Genomic DNA, 23,747 nt, shown 5'->3' with positions numbered 1-23,747 from the left:
GTACTCATCCTCCATTGGATGATTGAATGTTTATTGCAGCTATTGTGGTAAAAACGGCACATGGATAACAAATGATTGATTCAGAGAAAAATTGAAAAATATTAAACACAAAACCTTCAGTTTTTAATTACAAAGTTAAAGCGTAGATTAATTTGGCAATCAGTCTTACCTCCTCACAGACCCCAAATGGGAAAACATCTCACTGATTATGCTCAAGTCAACTTTCAGACATCCGCTAGATCACTTAAAAGAAGAATACAGAAGGAAAGTATATTTAATGATTGTATCCATGTATATTTTCCCCTTTCAGTTCTCTAAAAAACTGTTCTACAATTGAAGTAACAGTGGTAATGAACAACTAAGAAAATCCACAATGTGGGATTTGGTTTTACACAAGGTTGCTTTTAGATTTTTTCCTAAGCTACAGAAAAAAAGTATCCTTTAGTAAATTATGTGATAAAATGTGTACTCTGTATTGACATAAGTGGATCTGAACTGATACTATTTAAAAATCTTAAACAGAATAATTTAAAGATACTCCAGTTTCTAAGGAGTATGGCTTTTAAAAAAAATTCCTTTGAGATATTTAAAATGTTTTTTAGTTTCCCTGTTGATATTTATAACTGTCTTTTCAGCACAGGAGAAATTGACTGGCTACACAGGGGAAAGCAGTGACATTGACTATGCACAAAGTGCTATCAAATCCACAAAATAGAACAAACAAACAAAAAACAAACAGAGCAAAACAGTTTTTCACTCAAACTTCTTCCAGTTATCTTAGGTGCTACATTTAACTTCATATTTGTTTTGAAAAATCTGATTTTCAAGTTGGTTGTGTCCCTTGAAAAACAGGTGGCAGACACCTTTTCATACAATGTATAATTCGATATGAAATCCATTCCCACAAGAGATCATTGAGGCAAAAAGCTTAGCAGATTCCAAAATGAAATTAGCAATTTTTTGTATGGATAACAAGAAAAATCTAGAATCACAGTAGTAAACACTAAATAAAAGAACAAAGAAAAGCCATCAAACAGTTTTGGAAGGGCTTAAGCCAATTTCTACTGAGGGTTAGGAGGGAGTACTTCTGGAGGCAGATTCTCTCATAATTGCCTGCTGCAGTTTTCTTCCATCTTCCTCTGAAACATCTGGTGTTGGCTACCGTTTTATGTTATTAAACTGATCAACTGAACACACACACACACACACACACACACAATTATTTCATCTGCACCCTAATCAAAAGGCAGTTGTGTATGAGCAAAACACAACTTTATTTCCTCAAACTAGATTTATACTCCACGTCTAACACCAAAAAGTCTTTGAGAATAAAGCATCATTTATGCCTTACCACTTCAGAACTCAAAGTGAATATATTTGGTTTCATATTCCTATTGAGTCTTAGTTCTCAATCTTAACATGAAGGGAGAGTGACATGCAAAAAATTACTGCATTTAAAAAAAAAACAAAACAAATCCGAGTCTTTAAATTTTAATGTATTTTTTAATTTTTATAGAGTGATAATCAAGTGATAGCTAGGGCAGCTTGAAACAAATTGTGTTTTAATAGTCCATTCACCATATATTTTTAAAAACAGTCCTAATAATTTTTGCTTTAATACTTTTGGAATTCTCCGTAGATGTAGGGCGAAACACTTCCTTACGTCAAGTATAAGGGTATTTGCTAATATGTATGTAGGCCCTTTTTTCCTCTTGGAAAGGCATGAAATAGTTCAGCATAATTGGCAGTCTCCTCAAGGGAAGCAGCAGTGTGTGTATATGTCAGCTCCTCGCATTTAACTGAGCACTTGATTGCTGTGAGCATTCCCAGCAGCATGCTGAACTGAATAACTGAACATTCCAGGTATACAATGTTAATAAGAATGACAGATGTCATGAACAGGCAAAAGCTGAAGGAGTTTAAATACAAAGGAAATATTCACTTTTCTCATACAGCACAAAATCTGCTTTGGTTAACCAGTTAAGTCAACAATTTGATTACTTTTCTAAAACAATTTAAAAAACCCCAACACTCTCTTTACAAACATCTTTCACCAAATCACACACTATTGTAGATTCTAATCTTATGCCTGCTGAAGAAACTACCCATTTCCCTAATTAGCCAGACTGCAGCATGTCTATTTCAACAACAGTATATAGGGAATTAACTAAACAAACATATAAATATTTTAGCTACAACAACATTTCCATAGGTTAGGAGTACAACACTAGAGCTGGTTCTGTGGCTTTTTGCTACCTCAGGCAAATTCAGAGTGGTCATAAGCAGTGCAATGTAAATTACTCAGGTCTTTGAATTTTTGTAAGTTTTTAAAATATTTCATGAAGCATCAGCAAATTCTATCTCCAGACTGCAAAAACGGCCTTAAAATTAAGATCTAAAATGTGAATCTTTAGCTCTATGCAAGAGAGAATGAATCAGGACTGATTTGCCAATAGGAAAATTTAAAAGACACAAGGCTGAAACCCACACCATTAACCCGTGACTAAACATTTTGCTGCCTCAGGCGAACACCTGTTGGGCCTATACTGCATTAGGTGAAAATAATAGGAGTACTTGGTGCTACTCTGAAACCTGCATTACGTGGGAGATCCGAGATGCAGTCATGTACCTGCAGTTCCAAATCAAAGTCTCTTGCGAGAGGCAGGAAGGGTGGAGTTTTAGACTGGTCTCCAGATGAGCTGGGCAGGGTGCCAGAACGCACACGGCCTGGCGGCTTGCACTCTCAGCATAACACAGAAGAAGTTCACAAAACACAACACAAGCCAAGTGCCTTCCAACTCTTGACCATCCCTAGCGTATAAGGCCAGAGAGCACCATGACCTCTTGTATATCACAGGCCCCCACCATCATCTAAACCACCCACCTAAACTGGCCCCAAGTATTACAGCCCAGGGGACGTGAATCTGCATCCAGCCCCTGAGCAGAGCCCACGAAGGGCGCCCAGACACAGCAGCCCCGCCCCTCCCAGCGGACTGCGTTTCCACGGGGTTATCGGTTTAACACCCAGCCTCTCTGAGGGTGCGTCCGAGCCAAAGCGGGCGTGGGCAGCGCTCGTCAGCTGGCCCCGCACAACGCCGGGGTTACAATCCGGGCACAAAAAAGGCTGCCTTCAAAAGCGGCAGGGGCCCCGGCCACCGCGTGACGGGAAAGCAGCGCCGCCCCCGGCCTCAGTCCCCGGGACAGCGGGCCCGGCGGAGCAGCGGGATCCCGCGGGAAGTTTTAAACGAGTCACGTGGCGACCGATCGCGATCTGGGCCCCGTTAGGAAGGTCAACGGGCAGCTCCCGAGGGCTCGTGGGCCTAGGAAGGGCCCGTGGGCGCAGAACCCCGCGAGGGCAGCTGAGGCCCTAGCGCGCCCCCCGAGATAGGCAGGGGGCCAGCAGCACCTGCCGCCGTGCCGCGTCAGCCCCCCTTCCCCGCGCCTCCTTACCTCAGCGTCGTGACAGCGGCCCCCGCCTGCCGGGGCTCGGTCCCCATCGCGGGGCAGGGGCGCAGGGAGCTGACACTAGTGAACCCCCCCGACAGGGAGAAGGAGGGGCGGGGTCGCCGCCACCTTCCCACCTCCCGGGCAGGTTCCTCCTCCGGCTCCGCCTACGCTCCGGAGTCGCGCGCTGGTCCGTGTTCGCGCGCAGCCGCGTCACCTCGCGCGTTCCTCCAGCCTGCGACCGAGAGAGAGAGAGAGCGCGCGCGCGCGCGCGAGTGTAGCCGCGCATGCGCGAGAGCTCGCCAGGGCCCGAGCAGCCCGGGGCGGGGAGAATGTTTAATTCTCGGAGGCAGAACGTAACGCTCCACGTGCCGAGCGACGGCGGAGCCCGGCCCCGCAAACGCTGATGAACGGACTCTCCCTGCGCCCCGCCGCCGTTACCGGGCTCGCTACGCCGCCGCCCCGCACTCCCATCCCAGCGCGGGTGATTTCAGCCGAGCGGAACCGGAACCGGCCGGAGTTGAGCGGGCCCCTCAGGCTTCCACCGCTCCCGCAAGAAAGCGCGCGTGTAACGTCGGGGCTTTCACCCTGTTACCTCTAAGGCCTTGCCAGTAACCGCACACGCCGGAGCAGCTGTGCGGGCCGCACGCCCCGAGCTCCCGCTGCTGCAAGTTCTTCCACGGGATTGGGGGCTTGGCAATGTCTCCACCCACGCACCGGGAGTAGCTAGCCCCACGCTGCTCTTTCTCTGAGCTGGAAATCAGTTTTCACTGCTTGTGAACGCAGCTACCCAGCAACAGGAGTCTGGTGGCACCTTACAGACTAACCCATTTATTTGGGCATACGCTTTCGTGGGTAAAACCCCCACTTTTTCAGATCAAGAAGTGGGGTTTTTTTACCCACGAAAGCTTATGCCCAAATAAATCTGTTTGTCTTTAAGGTGCCGCCAGATACCTTGTTGTTTTTTGTGGATACAGACTAACACAGCTACCCCTCTGATACATGGCAGCTACCCAGCAAATTGGTATTTATTCCGGAGCTAGAAGTATAAGCAAAGGGGACATTATATTCCTTTTAAATAAACACACAAAGTACAGCCTTGAGGTTGGTGGCCAGATGCTAATATGGCCCTTATCCTTATTTCTGGCAAGTTGGTGAGCAAATAGAATTCCTCAACATTTCAATACAGAGATTATTGAGCACTTTGCATACACAATAGCAACGGTGTTTGGGATTCAATGCAAAGCATAAAAAATGGTTAAATTCAATAGTAATAGGCAATATATGAAGTCCATGACTATTACCTAGGATTGACAGAATCTGATTTTTTTTCTTCATAATTTTGATGAATATTGATTATTTTTGAACTTTTTTTTTATCAATTTAAATGTTAAGTTGTGGGATGTTAGGGCAATGGTCAGAAAATATTTAAAGAGTTAAGATTCAAAAAGTTAAAAGTGTTGTAACTATTACAACATGTCAGCATCACATGTAAATCTATACAAAGTAAATATGTTTAACTCACTCCAATAATTTCTCAAGCAGCATTTTTCTTATTTTGCTGATTGTAAATTTCAGTTTAGGAGGTGAGGAGAATGGATCAGTGTTCATGGTGCACTCTATCAGCACTGGGCCCAAGTCAGGGAAGCTAATGATCCAACCAATGGACCAAATGCAGTGATGAATCCTGGTCGCTGTCACCTGAGGCACATTGCGCATACACTAAAAAGTAGTAGTAGTTTGATCAGTTTGTGGGTGTGGTGAAATCAATGTTTATAGACATTTACCAATAAGCTTATCTTTCCAAGCCTACCATAATCGCCTTCCATCTTGTAAATCAGAATGTTAGCATTTTACAGCCACTTTACAGCAATGTGTGATTACACCAGAGGCAAGAAAGTAGAAAATTTGTCCTCAGATTTTCAGTTAAATCTAGTTTAAATCACTGCTTCTCTAGTTATCTAAAAAAACAAGGACTACTTGTGGCACCTTAGAGACTAACAAATGTATTTGGGCATAAGCTTTCGTGGGCTAAAACCCACTTCATCGGATGCATGCAGTGGAAAATATAGTAGGAAGATGCGTATACACACACAACATGAAAAATGGGTGTTGCTATACCAACTGTAATGAGACCAATTATCAGCAGGAGAAAAAACCTTTTGTAGTGATAATCAGGATGGCCCATTTCAAACGGTTGAGAAGAAGGTGTGAGTAACAGTAGGGGAAAAATTTAGCACGGGGAAATAGTTTTTTCTTTGTGTAATGACCCATCTATCTCAAATTTCTCATGCTAAATGCATCTAGGACAAGAAAGTGAAATTCCTAACATGAGAAATCACTACCATCAAAGATAAATATGGGAAATGAAAGGCATAATCAATCTAAACTAGGTAGGGATATTTCAAATTCCCTCATTTGGTATAAAAGGAATATCAAAAGGAGTGAAACCAGCATCACCAGTACCATGGTCTTTTGAGGGGTAAACAACAATTATATCTGTGAAATACAATCATACAAATAATAGTCATGCTACAATATATTTTTAGATGGTACTTGGGACTCAATCAGATTATTATAGATAATTGTAACAACCTCACAGTAAAAATGGTGTTCACTGTGGTAAAAGTTGTATAGCAGTAGTATGATATATGGAGAAACGGGGAGGGAAGCAGGGTTTTCCTTGCAGAGTCTAGGAATCTGTGGAGTTTTCAGGATCCACTTCTTTCCCACAGCAAGAGATTAGAAAGAGGGCTGATAAGTTACAGGACCCATCCATATTTCAGTGAAGCTTTAAATTAAGTCAGCATCCACTCATTATCTCTGTGGTGTTCTGCATAAATATTCCTACATGCACTCTGGTGTTTTTGCATCCTAATAAATGCCAATCAATAAGTCATGTAAGCAAATTGGTTGTATAATTATGCAGATTTGTGTGATGTCACCTGCTGATTCTCTCTCTCCTCCATTGACTTTACCTTTAGTAGATCAAACATTTTCCACTGAAACTGGTTTTTGACAAAAGCAGGTTTTTAATTACATGAAAAATGTCTTTTCTCAGTAGATAATTTTGAGTTTCTGTCAAAAAAATGGAACCACCCCATAATCCCCAGCCAAACAAAAAATTGATTAGGAATAGTGCCTCCTGGGGGTTGTTGTTTGGCTGCTTCATGCCTCTATTCTCCTCTGTGGCTGAAATTCCCCAGTCATATGACCTCTCCCACGATACTTCACAGCCCGTGACTTCCATGATGTACTGCAAGTGCTCAGTAAGAAGGGAAAACATGGCACATCATGAGAATTATAGTTCAGCCAGAGACACCAGCCCATAGAGGAAAATGGAGTATAGAGCACCCAAACAACAACTCCTAGCATTTGGCAGCATTTCTGAATTGAAAGTTTTCAAATAAAATGTTTTGATTTTTCACCGAAAATTTAAAATTTTAAGCAGAAAAAACCATTTCAGGAAACTCAGGGTTTACAACATGTTGACTTCAGGGAATTTAGAGCTACAGAAGGCCTCCAGCATCTTTGGCCTGTCCCCAAGCATCAGGTGATGAGATACAAGAAATCTGGTGCACCACGGATTGGTTTCATCCACTATATCTGGTCACCTAGCTAGTCTGTTCTTTTGGTGCAGAACTAGCAGGAGTTCCTAACCCATGTAGAGAATTCTTAGTAAAGAAGGTCTCGGAGAGATGGTCCAGAGGTGACAGATGCAGGGAAGACTACAAACACTGCATAAAAATACAGATTTTATTAGGGTTATTGGATGCTCTATCTAGGATGGAGGCAGTTCTATTTAAAGATGCATTTGTTGTGGCCTTTGGTGCTTTTAGGGTTAGTGAGCTGGTGCCACAGGCAGCAGGGGACAAGTCCAAGCATGCATTAGAAATAACTGATTAAGGTTTACACAAAGAGCATTTTGTTTCCATTTGAGGTATTTGAAAACAAACAGGAAAAGCAGCCTTGGTGCTGCTAAGAGAACGCTTGGATGACTATCATAGAAGATTAGGGTTGGAATAGACCATGGGTCATCTAGTCCAACCCCCACCAGATTACTATCTGTGCTGTATAAATGCAGTCAAAGCCTTTCTAGCTATATGGGAAGTTGAGCCTGGCCCACTATTTGTACATTGGTTTGACAGCTATCTGACCAGATATCCGTTTGCTGCTGAAATGGAGAAGGCATTATTGGCCTTAGTTCTTCATCTTGGTACATTTTCCTTCAGTATTAGTGCAGTGACATTCATAGGTGCCAACTCCGTGGGTGCTCCGGGGCTGGAGCACCCACAGGGAAAAATTGGTGGGTGCTCTGCACCCACTGGCAGCTCCGCAGCCCGCCCCATCTCACCTCCGCCTCCGCTCCACCTTCTCCCAAGTGCGCCGCTACGTCCTGCTTCTCCCCACTCCCTCCCAGCGCTTGCGCCACGAAACAGCTGTTTTGTGCAGCAAGCCTGGGAGGGAGGAGGGGGAACTTGGAGTGCTTGGGGGAGGAGGCGGGGCTGGGTCAGAGATTTGGGAAGAGAACCAACAGGGGCAGGGAGGGGTCGAGTTGGGGCATGAGCACCCACCGGCGCCGACAAAAGTTGGTGCCTGTGGTGACATGCACAGCATCAGAGGATTCTGATTCCCCGAGAGTTCAGGAAATAGGGTGCTAGAAACCAAACTGTTACAAGACTTAGTTTGTCCCTATGAAAGCGTTGCTGGGGTCCTTTCTTTGTGATCGCAGGAGACATCCCAAACAAGGCTGACTCTTTGTAACTGCAACACTGTGTAGCGCATTGGGCCCACAGGAGGGTGGCCAGGTTAGCAAGTTGATCACAGCTAAGCTCCAGGGCTGAGACGGTCTGCATTCAGTAGTTCAGCAGGAGAGATGGGGGAAGGGGCAGTACAGACGAGGGTGAGAGGATTCAGGAGTGAATTGAATCCTTGGAGTAGGCTGAGAGAGAGAGGTTATATAGTGGAGCTCTGTAACTCCACTTTGAACCCACTTAAATGCCTGGTACATGAGAACTGGGGAATAAGGGCAGATAATACTGCAGAGAGGCATTAAATTAATAAAACTGCAGCCTGCCACTTAAATCCATCCCTGTGTCTCTCTTCGTGTATCTGTATGTCCTGATCACTAATTTATGGTAAGCTTCCACACCACATGTCTCTTTATTCTATCTGAGAAATTTCAGGTCTGGCCCCTCCTACTTAATAAAAAAACTAACCTTTTTAAAGAGAAAAATGTGTAGTCAGAGATGTAACAGATATTCAGAAAAAGGGAAAGTGGGGGCATGTCCTGTGTCCCACCTACTAAACATTTATGACTATATACAGGCCAAAGTTCATAAATCTTCTTACTGAAGGAGACTGGTTGGGAGTTAAAAGGGATCATTCAGCTCTATTAAGAGAAGAGTATCTGGAATAAGGCACCTCTAAGCCAATTATTGTTCAAAAGTAATCGGGGTGAAAAAGGCATTCATCTGGAAAGTCTTACCAATAATGTGCCCAACAGATATTCCCTTGCATTTTAAACATAGGGGACTAGCTTCAGCAACAATCTATGAAAGGGAGGAATGGGAAGTTGAGCTTTTTTCCACTTTTGAAATTATGACCATTCAACACTGTTTTACTCATACTGTCTTCAGCCTTAACTCAGCATCTCCCAGGCCTTTCTGAATATTTGCCTAGAGATACAGGTAGGACAGGATCTATTTCATTTTCTATGTAGGAAATAAACTAAACCTTTAGTTAGAGCAGATTATCTAAAATTACTTATGCAGCTGAACTAGATTACATTTTATTTTATAAATTTGTGAATATAATGTTGAAACAATTAAAAATGAACAGGAGGGTAAAATATATGCTGTAGGTCCATGAAAGCATAGAGGCCTCGCACACTGAAAACATCAGAACTGCCAAAAATCTCTGCATGCCCATATCATTTAAAATATAGGTATGTCCATGGGGGAAAACAAAATAGGCTGTAAGGGAGAGAAGATGACTCACCACATAGTTACATAAGATTCTCCAAAATCATAAAGGAGTTCTGAATAAAAGACTTTTGGTTTATATGCTTGGGGATTTGTGTTCCATGTAATTTCAGCAGAACTTTTCTCATAGGAATTTCTCTAATGATGTGCGTGTCTAGCTATGTTTTAATGGACTGGATCAAACAGAATGGTCTAATCTCTTAAATTCAGAAGCTTGATAGGCACCTAAGAAAAATGGCAGTTTGCATCTTAGTAAAAATGACAAGGCAGATAAGAAAGGGAGGTGTCATTTCTATTGGATGTCTGGCATTGCTTAGGTAAGTGCCAAGATGCGAGTTCTGTTCTACACTATTTTGTTCATTATATTGTTACTTCAGCTTCCCAACTCACTTCCACTTCAGATGGAAGTCTGTGTCCTGTCTGACAAGTAGACTGTGAGCTCTCTGTGACAGAGACTGTTCTATTGTTTGTACAATGCTTATAGGGTTCCTAGTCACTAGCATAATTCAAATAAATAGTGATTGGTGGTTTAAAAAATAGAAAAAATATGGCTACTTCAAAAAGTAACCTAGATATTCTGAAGAACTAAAACAAATGAAAATCTATTATGATTCTCATTTCTCAGTTGGAAAAAGGAAATAGTTAACTGGCAACTGTGGAGGATATTCAACCATATTCAGGGTATTTCTGATGTCAGTCACTGGAGGCTAACGTGACTCTAGTGAGGTAATCTATGCAATGATACCTGCCTCAAGAAAAAAGTTATTCTGGTTCTATGTTATCTCTGAAAATCTACAAACGTTCCAAAAACAGGTTAAGATTTGAAATCTTATCTAATCAAGTGTTGACTCTTACAGTTAATCAATAACAGTCTGAACACAGTGGGAACTATCTATTGATTTATTATTTTCAACAATGATTACTTCAACTACTCAAAAAAGAAAAAAAAAGAAGTCTTTACCAACTAATGACTACTGAAAAGCCAGACCTTTCCAGCCCATTTCATATTCTCTTTCAGCCATTTTAGAGCAGAATTATGTTCCAAACTGTAAACCTGTTCCATATTAACATTCATTGTCATGTGCTTAAGAAAAAGCTTTGGATTGGATATACGAGCAGCTTGAATCAGTCTCTCAACTGCTGCTCGATAGTCATCTTTACTCCGCATTTTTTGTTCTTCGGATCTGCAAAAGAATTTTCACAAGTTCAAAAATCATGGAACACAAACACTAAGATATGTCATTCATACATGGTTTTCATTTATTGGCATCAAAATTACTAAAACAGTAAAAAAAATCCTTGTGTTCATATTTCCTAATGCAAATATTGTAAACTGCTAGACACTGATAGCTGATTATTCTGAAGTTTATGAACTAAGCACCTATCAGAAAAAGTAAAATGCAACACATTTTAAAATACTGGTGCTTTCAGGAGTTTAACATCTCAGTGACAAATGAGTCGCAAGCTTCCACAATAGCACACTCCGTCATGAGTTACTAAACTCTGGAGTGGGAGAATTAGAAACGAGTGGTAGAGCATCTTAGGCACTGACCTGGCAAGAACTTGGGCATACCTTTGACTATATTCACGGTACATAAAGTTAAAGGATGTGCTTAAGACATTTCAGGATAGGGGAAACCAACAAGAAAAGTTACAGTAGTACAGACTTGAATCTGGCTATCTAATTTGGGCTGTAGTTTTTTAAAAAATGACTTGCTATGTCCAATGTCAGTAGCAGATTTTGTTCTACTTCTCAATAAAGGGAGTTTCTGCTTAGGGGGCACGAACAAGCTGGAAACTGGATTGCTCCTTTTCCTTCTGTCTCAGGTAGCGCCACCTATGAGCAGATAAAAGACTGGCACTTTTCTGTCCTCAGCTAACAACCTGACATCACTAACCAAGGACTGATCAAGAGTTGTATTATTTATCCAAGACAAACTACAAATACATATTAATAATTTAAGAATTTTAATAGAAAATCATAGTTCTAGAAAAGTGTTTAAGTCTTCAACTCAATCCCAGAGGCAATACATTTCTTAAGACACCCTGGGTAAAGAAGGATGTATCCTGGAAATAATCTGGTTGATGACTTATGGATAAAGATTACTGGAGGAGGGCAGGAGGAAGAGCTCAGAAAAAAGTTATTCATTTTCTTGTAACTGTTGTTTGAGATGTGTTGCATATGTCCCCTGCATTAGGTGTGGGCATGTCCCATGCAATGGAGCTGGAGAGTTTTCTCTAGCAATACCTGTAGGTGTAGCCATACCTGCGCCCTGATATTCCTAATACGCTGAGCCATGTTATAAACGTCAGAGCCATCCTTGCCCATCCTTCAGTTCCTTCACACTGGACTTTTAGATGATAGACTCTGACATATTGGAGAAGGAAGATGGATCATGCAATGGATATGTGTAACACATCTCAAAGACCAACAATTACCCAAGTACCTGCCAATGGGGGGGGGGAGGGCCTAGGAGTCTTATGGGAAGAGAGATTGCTGAACTGCTTTCCTTAGATTCACATCTTCCCTTGATGTGGTAGTCATTGCATAACGTCTAGCAAAGGTGTGGACTGAAGACTATGTTGCTGTTCTGCAGATATCCCTGTTGTGGACATTTCCCACAAATGCCCTAGAGGCTGAGCATGCTCTGGCTGAATGTTCAGAGTGCTTTTCCACAGGCATGATGCCCTTAATCTTGTAGCACATGACAATAAAGCTGATGATCCACCTGGACAGCTATTGTGCTGTTACAGGATGCCCTCATTCATTCCACATAGGAGAAAAGCTGGGAACAGACCCCAAAAAGCTTTGTTCTTTCCTGATAAAAAGCTAGTGCTTGGCCAATATCCAAAATGTGGAGCTTTTGTTCACCTTTCTGAGCATGTGGCTTTGGAATGAAGACAGGTAACTATAGAGGTTAGTTGAGGTGGAAATCAGATACTACTTTGGAGAGAAACTTAGGGTTTGGCCTAAGCTTTACACTGTCTTCATAAAAAACAGCATACAGAGGATCCATCATCACAGCATGAAGTTCCTTTTTTTGCTGAGATGATGGCTATTAAGAAGGCCACCTTAGCTGAAAGAGGTAACCATGAGCAGGTTTGAATGGTTTAAAAGGGGGACTCCATAAAGACTGATAACACGAAGTTCAACTCTCACTGTGGATAGGGTCCCTGATAGGTGGAAACAATCTTTCTAGGCCTTTAAGGGACCTGATGGTCATAGGGTTAGAGAATACAGTCCTACTTGTAACATAAGGGTATGCAGCCAGGTGCATTTTGCTAGAGCTGATTGCCAAACCTGACTCTTAAGGGTAACAAATAGCCTAAAATTTTTTATCAGAGGGGTAGCTGTGTTGGTCTGGATCTGTAAAAACGGCAAAGAGTCCTGTCGCACCTTATAGACTAACAGATGTATTGGAGCATAAGCTTTTGTGGGTGAATACCCACTTCTTTGGATGCATGTAGTGGAGATTTCCAGAGGCAGGTATAAATATGCAAGCAAGAATCAGGCTAGGGATAATGAGGTTAGTTCAATCAGGGAGAATGAGGCCCTCTTCTAGCAGTTGAGGTGTGAACACCAAGGGAGGAGAGACTGCTTTTGTAGTTGGCTAGCCATTCACAGTCTTTGTTTAATCCTGAGCTGATAGTGTCAAATTTGCAAATGAACTGAAACTCAGCAGTTTCTCTTTGAAGTCTGGTCCTGAGGTGTGTGTTTTTTTTTTTTTTTTTTTTTTTTTTTTTACTGTGGATGGCTACCTTTAAATCTGCTATTGTATGTCCAGGGAGATTGAAGTGTTCTCCTACAGGTTTTTGTATATTGCCATTCCTAATATCTGATTTGTGTTCATTTATCCTTTTACATAGGGACTGTCCAGTTTGGCCGATGTACATAGAGGGGCATTGCTGGCACATGATGGCGTATATTACATTGGTGGATGTGCAGGTGAATGAACCGGTGATGGTGTGGCTGATCTGGTTAGATCTGCTATGTACATGTAGGTGTGATGCTTTGAAAGTCAGGGAATTTTGCATACAGAAGTTCCAGACCCTGACTGCCTCCTCTTTGATCTAGCACCCCCAACTTGCTAATGCTGAACATTGCTTTTGTTGTTGTTAAATACTTGGATAGTTCTGCCTGTATTGAGGCAGAAAGTGGTGACAGGCTCTAGTGCCTGTAATTCTAATAAGTTTATGTGCAGCCTGACCTCTTGGATGGACCACAAGGCTTGAGCCTGCAGGTCCCCCAGGTATACTCTGTACTCCATGGCTGAAATGTCTGTTACCAAAGACACCGAGGGAAGAGATGGGGGGGAAGGGACTCCCCTGAAAATGCGGTCTTGGTTCAACCACCAATCTAGGGATAATAGAGCCTTGCATGGATTCAAAATTTGTATCCGCATCCGATCCGCAAACATAGTCCATGGATATCCGCAGATATAAAGTGGATATCCGCAGATCAGCAGGGCTCAAATAATAGTACTTTGTCTGGGATGCATACTTGTGTGTTCGGATGATGTAATTGAAGATGGTATGCTGACTCGAGCTATGTCTGTAACCATCTAAAATGCAATGTGGTAGGGGGATCACATAAGTACACACTACCATATGCCTCAGAAGCCTGAGTCAATTCCTCACCAAAGTTCGGGGATGGTCCTTGAAGGAGGCACAAAGATCTCGCAAAGCTAGAAGCCTCAGAAGAGACAGAAAGCTCTGGCTAGGGTTGAGTCTAGGACTGCCCTGATAAATTTTATTCTCTGGAGGTGTACGAGGATCAAGTTCTCTTTGTCCATGCCTAAGCATAAAAACAGGTAGAGCGTTTGATGGACACTTCTTTTTATGTGCTGATGAGAGTGACCCCACCCCTTCCAGACCAGGTACTGATATACTTGTACATCTTGATAGCAGAAATAGGCTGCTACTACCACCATTCATTTGGTGAAAACATTCAGCGTGACTAACAGGCCAAACGATAGAATTGCAAACCGGAGGTGGTGTTCTTCTATGAACTTCAGAAATTTCCTGGGGCCAGGGTAGATTGCTACATGGAAATAAGCATCCCTCAAAGCTGAGTGCAGCATACCAATCTCCCAGATCCAGTGAAGGAGTAATAGTTGTGAGGGAAACCATATGGAAGTAGCAGGAGTACAACCTCCAGCCCCAGTACTGAGTAGGCTTCTCAAAGAATGTAGCATCTGCACTTTCTTGCTTTAGTAGATTCATGAGATAGATCCCTGAAGGGGGACAGGGAAGGTGTGAGAGAAACAAGAACTGCAGAGTATATCCTGATTCCACCATGCTTATCACCTACTTGTCTGAAGTGATGAACTACAACGCACTTAGGAAATGTGACAACCTGTTCCTGAAGGATGGGTGATTCTCTGGTACGCTGTCCTTGACGAAGGACTCTTAACACTGCTTTGAGGCATGTGGATGCCTCCATTGCTGCTTGTGCTTCTGCCTGTACTGATCTGCCTGTCTAGGCATTGTAATACTGCTGCCTTGGTGGAAATGGAGAACAAAACTTTGTTCTTTTCGGGGCTGGTGTGTACAGACTCAGTGATTTCAGCACTGCCTTTGAATCTTTTAGCATACATAGAGCTTCATCAGTCTTTGAGGAAAATAAGGCACAACCCTCAAAGGGGAGATCTTCAATAGTTTGTTGTACTTCTTCAGGAATCCCTGATCACTGCAGTCACAATAAGCAGGACATGGTTACTACTGCCACTGCCATGACTCTTGCAGCTGAATCTGCAGCATCCAAGGAAGCCTGCAGTGTGGACCTTCCAGCCCGATGAACTTCCACAAGGAGAGACTGGAACTCACCCTGGGAGTTCTCTAGCAGCTTGTTAAGGAATTTGGCCAGTTTATTCCAATTGGAATAATTATAATGGGCCAAAAGGGCTTGACTATTCACTATGCATAGTTGTTACCCTGCAGCTGAATAAATCTTTCTGCCAATAAAGGTCCAATATTTTTTGTGTTTTTGTCTTTGGGATTTGCTTTTGCTCTATCTTAGTGGTGTCTTTCATTTACTACCACCACTGCCAGGGAGCCCAACATGGGGTACTGATAAATCAGTTTATAACTTTATGAAGGAACTTGGTTTTTGCACTCCGTGCACTTTTCCATCAGTGTGAGGGATGACAGAGTTTGGCATAAGGCTTTCATAGGCTACATAATTACCTCATTTATAGGGAGAGCAACCTTCCCTGATGTAGCTGGGTGCAAAATGTCTGAGTTTGGGGGGATTTTCCTCCACAACCTTTATTGGTATCCCTAGAGATGTAGCCATCCTTTTTAGGAGCTCCTGGGAGGATTTAAAATAATCTGGTACCGTAAAAGGTTACTTCAGTTTTAGGGCCTCCGACAGTGAAAAGGACAAGGTGTTCAGAAGAGGCAAGTTAGAATCCTCCTGAGGCTGGTTTTGCATTTTTGATGTTAGAGGCCTGTCTGAAGCAGGCAACAGGCAGGGCTGATCTTTATGTCCTGCAGAAGATTGATATCAACATCAAGCAGTCTATCAGTACCACATGCAGAAATGTTCTCCCTCAGGGACATATGTTTCCACAGTGTGGTGGTTGCCCAGCACCAATTTTGGACGGTCTTTTGGTACCAGGTGAAGAGACCTCTCTTCTTGAGAGCCTATTTCTGTAGTGCAATGGAGAAAATGATCTAGATGCCAGAGGCATCCCTCACGGTACCCAGTAGGGCCAATGATGGAGTTGGTATGGTAATGAAGGCTAGCTGCATCTAAACCAGACACTCCATTCTCTCGATCTGCTCTCGTCAGGATGACTCCTATGTTGTTACTATGACGGGGAGATGTTCCCTGAAGAAAGTCCTGGATTCCCTGAAGTGGGAGATGTAGAAACCCTCTTCAGACTCTGAGGAATACTCTGAAGGCCAGGGTGTAGCAGTACTGGGTGTTTTCATGGGAGATTGGGACAGTGCTCTATGAGGGATCTGCAGTACCAGAAGCAACATCAGGGGCTTCCTAGCTATCAGAGCAGAGCAGTTACTGCTGGTCTCAGAGCGAGCATTGAGATTGCTTGAAGTCATTGATGCTGTAGCAGATCCCAATAATGTGGATTCCCATGTGCAACAGGTTTGGCAAGACACTGTCTTAATCAATCAATCAATTAATCAATGAGAGCGGTTCCAAGAGGTTCAGCAGATCCTTCCCAGCTGCGTACGTCTCTGTGACAAAATGGGCCTTTGCCCAGTTGTGAGCAGAAGTGAGGTTCCAGTGTCTTCAATGAGGAAGGAGCTGGCCTTGACGGACCCAGCACAGGAAGTGGAGTCAATGGCTCTGGTCTGGTCAAGCTGCTACTAGGATTCAGTACTGGTAAGCAATAGGCCAAAGGGCGCACTCCATCTTTGGTATCAGAGTGGCTTGCCTCTATAGTTAAGAAGTCAAAACACTGTCTGCTTCTCTAGCTTCAGAAGCTAAGGGTGCTCTAAGTGGTTGTGCCCTTTGAGGACTGTCCGAACAAAGGGAATCTCCCTTTGTCTCTTTCCCCAGTTAAGACATGGGGAGCACTCCCAGATGGGGAGGAACTCCCTCTAGTTGACTGAGATGGTACGGATGGCAGACGAAGAGTAGCCTCCATGAGGATGTACCAGAGGTGCTGTTCCCTCTGCTTTAGTTCTTGTCTTGAAGCCCCAGCAAATTGTACACCTGTCCCCGCTATGACCCTCACCCAAGCACTTCAGGCAGTGAGAGTGAGGGTTGCTCATGGGTATCAGTTGTAACACCTGGAGCAGGGTTAGAAGCTAGGGGACCTTGGCATAGGGTTCCCTTGGTACTGTGTGGAGCATGGCATCCATGCACTATGGACAATCAGGGAAAGAAAAAAGATCCGAGGACCCCAAAACAAGTATCACTATATAACAATATAAACTAACTAAAGATGGCATGTTTGCTGAAGGAACGAACAGACAGCATGCTCCGACCACCAATCATGGACTGTAAGAGGGAACTGAAGGGGTGGCTTCGCCCTTTATACCCTTAGCTTGGCGCGTGAGGAACACCAGGATATAGAGATGGCCACCTCTATGAGTACAACTAGGGAAAACTCTCTGGCACCAACACACAAAATGCCCACATACCTAGTATAATGGACATACGCAATTACTTGAAGAAGAAACAAGATTACTAGTCTTGGGAACAAAGTGAAGGTCTAAGTTAGCAAGAGTGGCAGTGGAGTCGGAGACAGAGGGGACAACTTTAGTTTTAACTAAAGAAGCAGAAGAATTGAGGAGAGGATATCATCTGTCTACAAGGGCTCTCCAAAGCTGTAACTAATGAAATATTCCAGACAGAGAAGGCAAGGACACAGGGTTGGGATATTCCGTAACAGAACAGACAAGGTGTTTCTTTGAAAAGTGTTACTATGTTTTCTGATTCAACCATATATTTCTATATGCTTAAGTATAGGACAATGTTTTATACAACAACATATCACAGAATCCTATTCTTTTTGAGAATATGGTGCATTGTTACTGTGCTGGACACTTTGGGAAGGTATCTAGTCTCCCTATTTGAATCTGAAATAATTTTTTTTTTGAAGTTCATGTACATATTTACTGCCCTCTGTAACCAGAGGAAAAAAAATGTTATTTTTTTAAAAAAGGAATTTTCTTTTCTAATCACAATAGCAAATTAAAATTAAATGCATGAGCAAACTTTTTCTTTTCCAGATATATCATCATATACTGAGAATCAGACATAAGAAAAGTACTAAAAATTGACCAACTAACCTTTTCAGTACTATCTGAAGTGTCTGATTGGTGGCACCCGGACTCTGAATATTACTAGCATTTGAAACTAGGAATATTTCAATGGCCAGCAACATCTCAATCTCTGACATGTAAGAAGGAATCAGTAAAAGTTTGCGGTATAAATTTCCCTCTAGCGGTGGGTAGCAACCCAATGATAAAGCACCTGACAGTGGAAGCATAAATGCAAAAGTTAGGTTAAAATTGAACTATTAGCTATTTTGAATGTGTGTGTGTGTGTAGCTTGAGATGCGGGGAAAAGCAAAAAACCCCAAACCTCACAACCCTAAGTATCTGAACAGACTTTTTGGTTACAATGATGGTCACTGAGATCTTTACTTTTCCAAAGCACTAAACTTTGAAGAAAGTAATTTCATACAGGAGTTTAATTCATTTTCTTCCCCAACACTAATTTTTAGTGCAAAATCCTGACCCCAATTGCACCTGCTATGCTTACCTATAAATAAATTGTGCCCGTGGAATTAATCTGCTTTCCCCCAAAATACCACGGATTCAGCATTTGTCACAGAATTCGCCACATACACAGCATTTTGTTTTGTTTCCCTGCTTTATGGGGATCAACTTGCAGTTGCCTCTTGCTTACTTGCTTCCCTACAAAGAGGATTTAATTGGATTACAGTGCACATTCCCTTCACTTTTTTGTGGAGCCAGGCAAATGGAAGATCAGATACTCGTGGGGGAATTCTGTGCCACTGTGTAAGGCAGAATTTTGCAGAAATTCATGTGTTTTGTGTAGATGGGCTACAGTGCTGCCACTAGGGGCCACTGGACCCAGCAGAGCCCAGTTCAAACATAGAAGACACTACGGAGAGCGGGAGAGAGTTCCTAGCAGCTTCAGTTTCCCACATGCCCTGAGGGAAGGAGAGAGCAGCGCACAGGAAACACCACACAAACTGGAGACTGAGCCGTTTTTCCCTCTGGATCCTTGGGCTCTGGGGTGCAGGTCTCTGGGCTGCTGGGGAATGGCTGGACTATGTTGGGGAGAGGTGCAGGTGTTTTTGTGTATGTCTGTATTGTTACAGACATACTTGCTGACAGGTATTTTGAAATAAATTACCAAAATAACTGAAACTGGCATGATTATGTAGTGATAGTTTGATAAATAAAATTTGAATTTTGAAATGTTCTGTGCAGAATTTTTAATTTTTTGGCACAGCATTCCCCAAGGAGTAATCAGAGAGCTAAAGACTAGATTGCAGCTAGCGAGTGGGGAGAGACAGAAGTGTGGCATGCTAAGCTGGGCAGCTTGAAGAACAACACAGCAGCTAAGGACTGGAGTGACAAGCTGCTGAAAGCAGCTACAAGTTTCCTGCTACCATGGGGGAAAGAGGTTCTGAGACTAAGAATATAAGAACGGCCGTACTGGGTCAGACCATAGGTCCATCTAGCCCAGTATCCTGTCTTCTGACAGTGGCCAATGTCTGGTGTCCCAGAGGGAATGAACAGAACAGGTAATCAAGTGTTCCATCCCCTGTCGCCCATTCCAAGCTTCTGGCAAACAAAGGCTAGGGACACCATTCCTGACCATCCTTGCTAATACCTATTGATGGACCTAGCCTCTATGAATTTATCTAGTTCTGTTTTGAACCCTGTTATAGTCTTGGCCTTCACAACAAACTCTGGCAAAGCGTTCCACAGGTTAACTGTGCGTTGTGATGAGCAAAGAAGAGTGGAGTGGGATGCCTGAAGGCATAATAAAAACCCCCATCTGCTGAACAATCCCCATAGAAAATCAACAAATTTTACACCAATGAGTATTTTCAGCTGAGCCATAACTGTGTGTCAGAAGCTGGGAACGAAGGATATTTCACAAAGACCATATAAATTAATAGTGCAGGGAAATTTAGGAGGAGTTCGTTGCCAGTTAGAATTTGGTCCCATTGTGCCATGAAATACAAGGGGCTCTCGTCCACAACATTTACCAACTGATATTTAATTGTAATTTTAAAATAAAAGGCGTATTATATGTTAGAGCACAAAATAAGAAAATGGGATGTTACAATCGCCTTGTCATATATTGTTTTGAGTGTCACATTAATGAAAATGATAGGGGATCAAAGTTAAAATTGTGTGCTGAGGCATAACTTTCATGGGCGATTGAAATGAAGAGGAAATATGTGGAATAAATAAAATGGATGCATTCTTTAAATGTTCATTTTCAGAGCTTCAGATTTGTGATATTTTGTACTGAAAAAATTTTATGAAAATATATTTTCAGGGTGTTGGGTAGATTCCACTGATTCACAGTTTCAATCTTAACTGTTTTCTATTGAAGTTTTTCTTTACAATAAAATAATGCTCAACAATGAAGCAGACAGGATTATTTTCTTCTCTCCACCAAAGATGAGGCTGATAGTTCCATGATATACTCTGTCAGACTGATGCCTTTTAACTCTGTATAGATTGAACTGTATGAATTTCTGATTTTACATATAAACATTCTGTACTAGGAAAAACGTAAACACTTTTACTCTATTTAATTTTCTGAAGTCTCAGGGTTAACTCCTGGCTCCTCTTCTACACCACTCCAACTTTATGAAGTAGGCAGGAAGCTATTCTATCTGACTGGTTAGTAATTCCCCAGGTAAAGGGGAATTCCCAGCTGAATGTGTGCTCCACGCCACATCCTCTGGCCTTGGCATAGGTTTGTGCCTAGAGTACTGCTATGCTCTGGTGATCCTCAAGCATCGGCATGACCCCCTAAGGGCTCTTGTAGCCTGTGACACTTAGAGCTGCCATGTTTCTCTCTGTGACTGTCCTGTAACTCAGAGCCACCTTTGGGGACCTATACCCAGCCCAACACCAGGCATAGAAAAGTTGTCTATGGGGTCTGGCCCTCAGTTTAGTGCGCTAAATGTCTAATGTTACTTTTCTAATTGATTTACCACAAAAATGTATTTGATTTCTACCAGTAGTCTTACCCATTATTTCCCAAAATATTAAGTTCTTATGAGTACAGCTTATTCTAGGATCATAAGCAGTGAATAAGATTTCAAAGGAAACTTACTTTTGTAATAGGTCCTGGCTTTAAGCCACAAACAGCTCCTTCCCAATGCTGTAATTAATCCTCTAATTAAAGTAAAATCAATGGGGATATTCTTTGACAGCATAAAGTCTGTTACAGAAGAAGATATACCAAGGCTCTTGCTCTCAATACAGGCATCTAGAAGTTTGTTAAAAAGAAGGCTGTACTGGGAGACATCTAGAGTGTCTGAAATGAAAAAAATGTTAATTACTGAAATTAGTCAAAAGCAATCCTAATTGCTGGATATGTTCCCAGTACTTCCTATAAACATACCAAAAGTTCAATCTCTCCAACCTTAAATCAGAGCAGTTGGTTTCAGAAACAAAATGGTGCAAATAAGAGTAAATGCCTTATGATAATGATGCACTTTCCTCCCTGTTGGAAGTTCTCTTTGTGCAGATCCCAATGACACACATTCTGTTTACATTGGTTTAAAAAAGTGTTAATGGATCAAGTGATAATTAGTTTCAGTTTAAAATAATTTAATGCTGAAAGCAAAAAAAAAAAAAAAAAGCCTTTAAGATGACACTGAATTCTGATGGTGTATTGAAAACGGATTCCTAAATACTATGTTATGTTAACATGCATGGAAGCAACACATTTCCACACTGAGCAATAATGCTATCATTACCAACACCAACTGTCTTTTCAAGGATATAAAATAATATTAAGGTCTGTAGAAAGGGTGTTTGAATTTTGTTAAGCAGTACAGGATCCCTAGATCAGTTTTATCCTTCAGCAGAGACTTGAAGTACTGGGGGCTCTCCATCGGGTTCAAGAAAGGGAGAAGCAACTGGCAGAAGGCTTTGAGCATCAATGGTAATAGAGAAAGACCTCCCCTCCAATTCCTATGCCTTCCTGGCTTCAAATGAAGAAACCCCTGCTGTGCTTCTTGGACAGCATTAGGACCTGGTGGAAAGACTAGGGAAGGCATTATTCATCCAAAGGACTCTTCTCCTCCCCATTTCAGCCCAATATGCCTTGTTGGGCTCTTCAGCTTCCCAACCAGGGTGGATAAATATTAATGTTTAACCCCCCACCCCCATCGGATTTTTTTTTGATAAAATGCTTTTTGAGGAAAAAACCTCTCTAAAGATAGCTTTAATTAAGATGCATTATAGCTCAAAGATATCTCATCATGGAATAGGGATTACAAATTCTAATTCTATAGTATGAGACAATATATTTGTGTAATGTTTAAGTTTTGTAAATGAGTTCCAATAGTTCATGGATTAGGGACCCAATCTTATGGAGTTCCAGGGGCTTCTGTATAGATTATTTAGATTATCTTTCTATCTACCCAATGGGACTCAGTGCTCAGTCTAGAAGATACCATTAGACATGCTTAGTTTTGCAGTTCTCTAACTGTGGATTTGTGTCTCCAGAGATAACATGCTTGTTAACAGCAAACATGGTTTTAAATAAATAAATAAATAAAATAAATAAATAGAGAGGTGAGAAATAACAGACCTCAACCTTATTGTCCCTTTACAAATTTGTGTACTCAGAGTCAATCCCTTACCTCTCTCTAAAAGTGCAAAATTTCAAAAAGTTCAATGAATAGAAGATTGTTGGGGGCAGAATAGATCTGGACAAGGAGAAGAAGTCTGGAGATAAATGTGAGAAGGGAGGGACAGGCAGTAGAAACAAAAGTGAAACTGTTTGAGCAGCATATTCCAGAAGTCTGGAGGTCTTTCTGAGTGTAGCCTTCATTGATTTGAGATCTACAATACCATTCTGTCATTAGAAGGGAAAACCTATAATGGGAGCAGGCTGTAAAAGAGACCCAGTTTGGGAATATTTTAATGAAGTTCCTCTACCTGTGGATAAGACAAGCATGTGTGCAAAATGCAAACAGTGCAACAAAGAAATGCAAGGCCTGGTTGCCCAAATGAAACAACATCATAAGTGTTCCTTCTCAGACGGAAGCTGCGTTGAAGATGATGGAAGGAACATGTCTGAACATGCAGGATCTTCAGGTTGGTAAAGTTTTTTATTTCATACTTCTTTCTTAAGGACTGCCTGTCTTCCTTCTGGACTATTCTTGAATTCTCATGTTTGAGCAAAAAATATAATTGTTACTCTATGGTACTATCATTTTAGATGCAGTTGCGATAAAAAAAAATAAATAGCTGAAATAGGCAGATCTTCCTTTTACAATTTCACCTTTAAAGCAGTACTGAGTGTCAGGGAATGCAATGAGTAATACTATATGAGCAGTATGGTAATAATAATTAAATAACTACACTGACTTATTTTGTTTAGGAGAATCCATCCTCAACATGCAGGATTCTGAGGACTATCCACCTTCAAGATCACCTCTTTTTCTATAGTTTCAGAGTTTTCTGCTAACGATAGTGTTTCAGTTACATCATGTATGTCACATAGCCACAGTATATCATCTGTAGCAAAAAGAAAAAAAAAATCTCCATCACCCAGAAACAACCATAGATAAGTTTGTGATAAGAACCAGCAGATGACAAAAAGAGGTA

The 23,747-nt window shown here is 42.0% G+C and overlaps 2 protein-coding genes across 10 annotated transcripts in view; both read right to left on the bottom strand.

Annotated features, from left to right (window-relative positions):
- Nucleotides 1-3,726, bottom strand: part of TCAIM (T cell activation inhibitor, mitochondrial) — a 53,006-nt gene extending 49,280 nt beyond the window's left edge. The window contains exons 1-2 of one of the 4 annotated variants that reach the window (XM_038390619.2): nt 3,451-3,717; nt 170-243 (exon numbers count right to left, since the gene is read on the bottom strand). In XM_038390619.2, the coding sequence (XP_038246547.1) occupies nt 170-198 (29 nt within the window). In that variant the 5' untranslated portion in view covers nt 199-243; nt 3,451-3,717. Of the gene's footprint in view, nt 1-169; nt 2,547-2,592; nt 3,210-3,450 lie in introns of those variants that run through there. The other 3 variants (XM_043508983.1, XM_043508984.1, XM_043508982.1) reach the window with 3 other exon arrangements.
- A 6,588-nt stretch (nt 3,727-10,314) lies between these two features.
- TOPAZ1 (testis and ovary specific TOPAZ 1) overlaps nt 10,315-23,747 on the bottom strand; it is a 100,910-nt gene continuing 87,477 nt past the window's right edge. For 4 of the 6 annotated variants that reach the window (XM_043508976.1, XM_043508979.1, XM_043508980.1 and 1 more), the window contains exons 18-20: nt 21,238-21,441; nt 18,192-18,375; nt 10,315-10,612 (exon numbers count right to left, since the gene is read on the bottom strand). In XM_043508976.1, coding sequence (XP_043364911.1) covers nt 10,393-10,612; nt 18,192-18,375; nt 21,238-21,441 — 608 coding nt within the window. In that variant the 3' untranslated portion in view covers nt 10,315-10,392. The remainder of the gene's footprint in view (nt 10,613-18,191; nt 18,376-21,237; nt 21,442-23,747) is intronic. The other 2 variants (XM_043508978.1, XM_043508977.1) reach the window with 2 other exon arrangements.

The sequence above is a fragment of the Dermochelys coriacea genome, chromosome 2 (genome assembly GCF_009764565.3).
Source record: "Dermochelys coriacea isolate rDerCor1 chromosome 2, rDerCor1.pri.v4, whole genome shotgun sequence".
NCBI lineage: Eukaryota > Metazoa > Chordata > Testudines > Dermochelyidae > Dermochelys > Dermochelys coriacea.
This window is presented reverse-complemented; position numbering and strand designations above follow the sequence as displayed.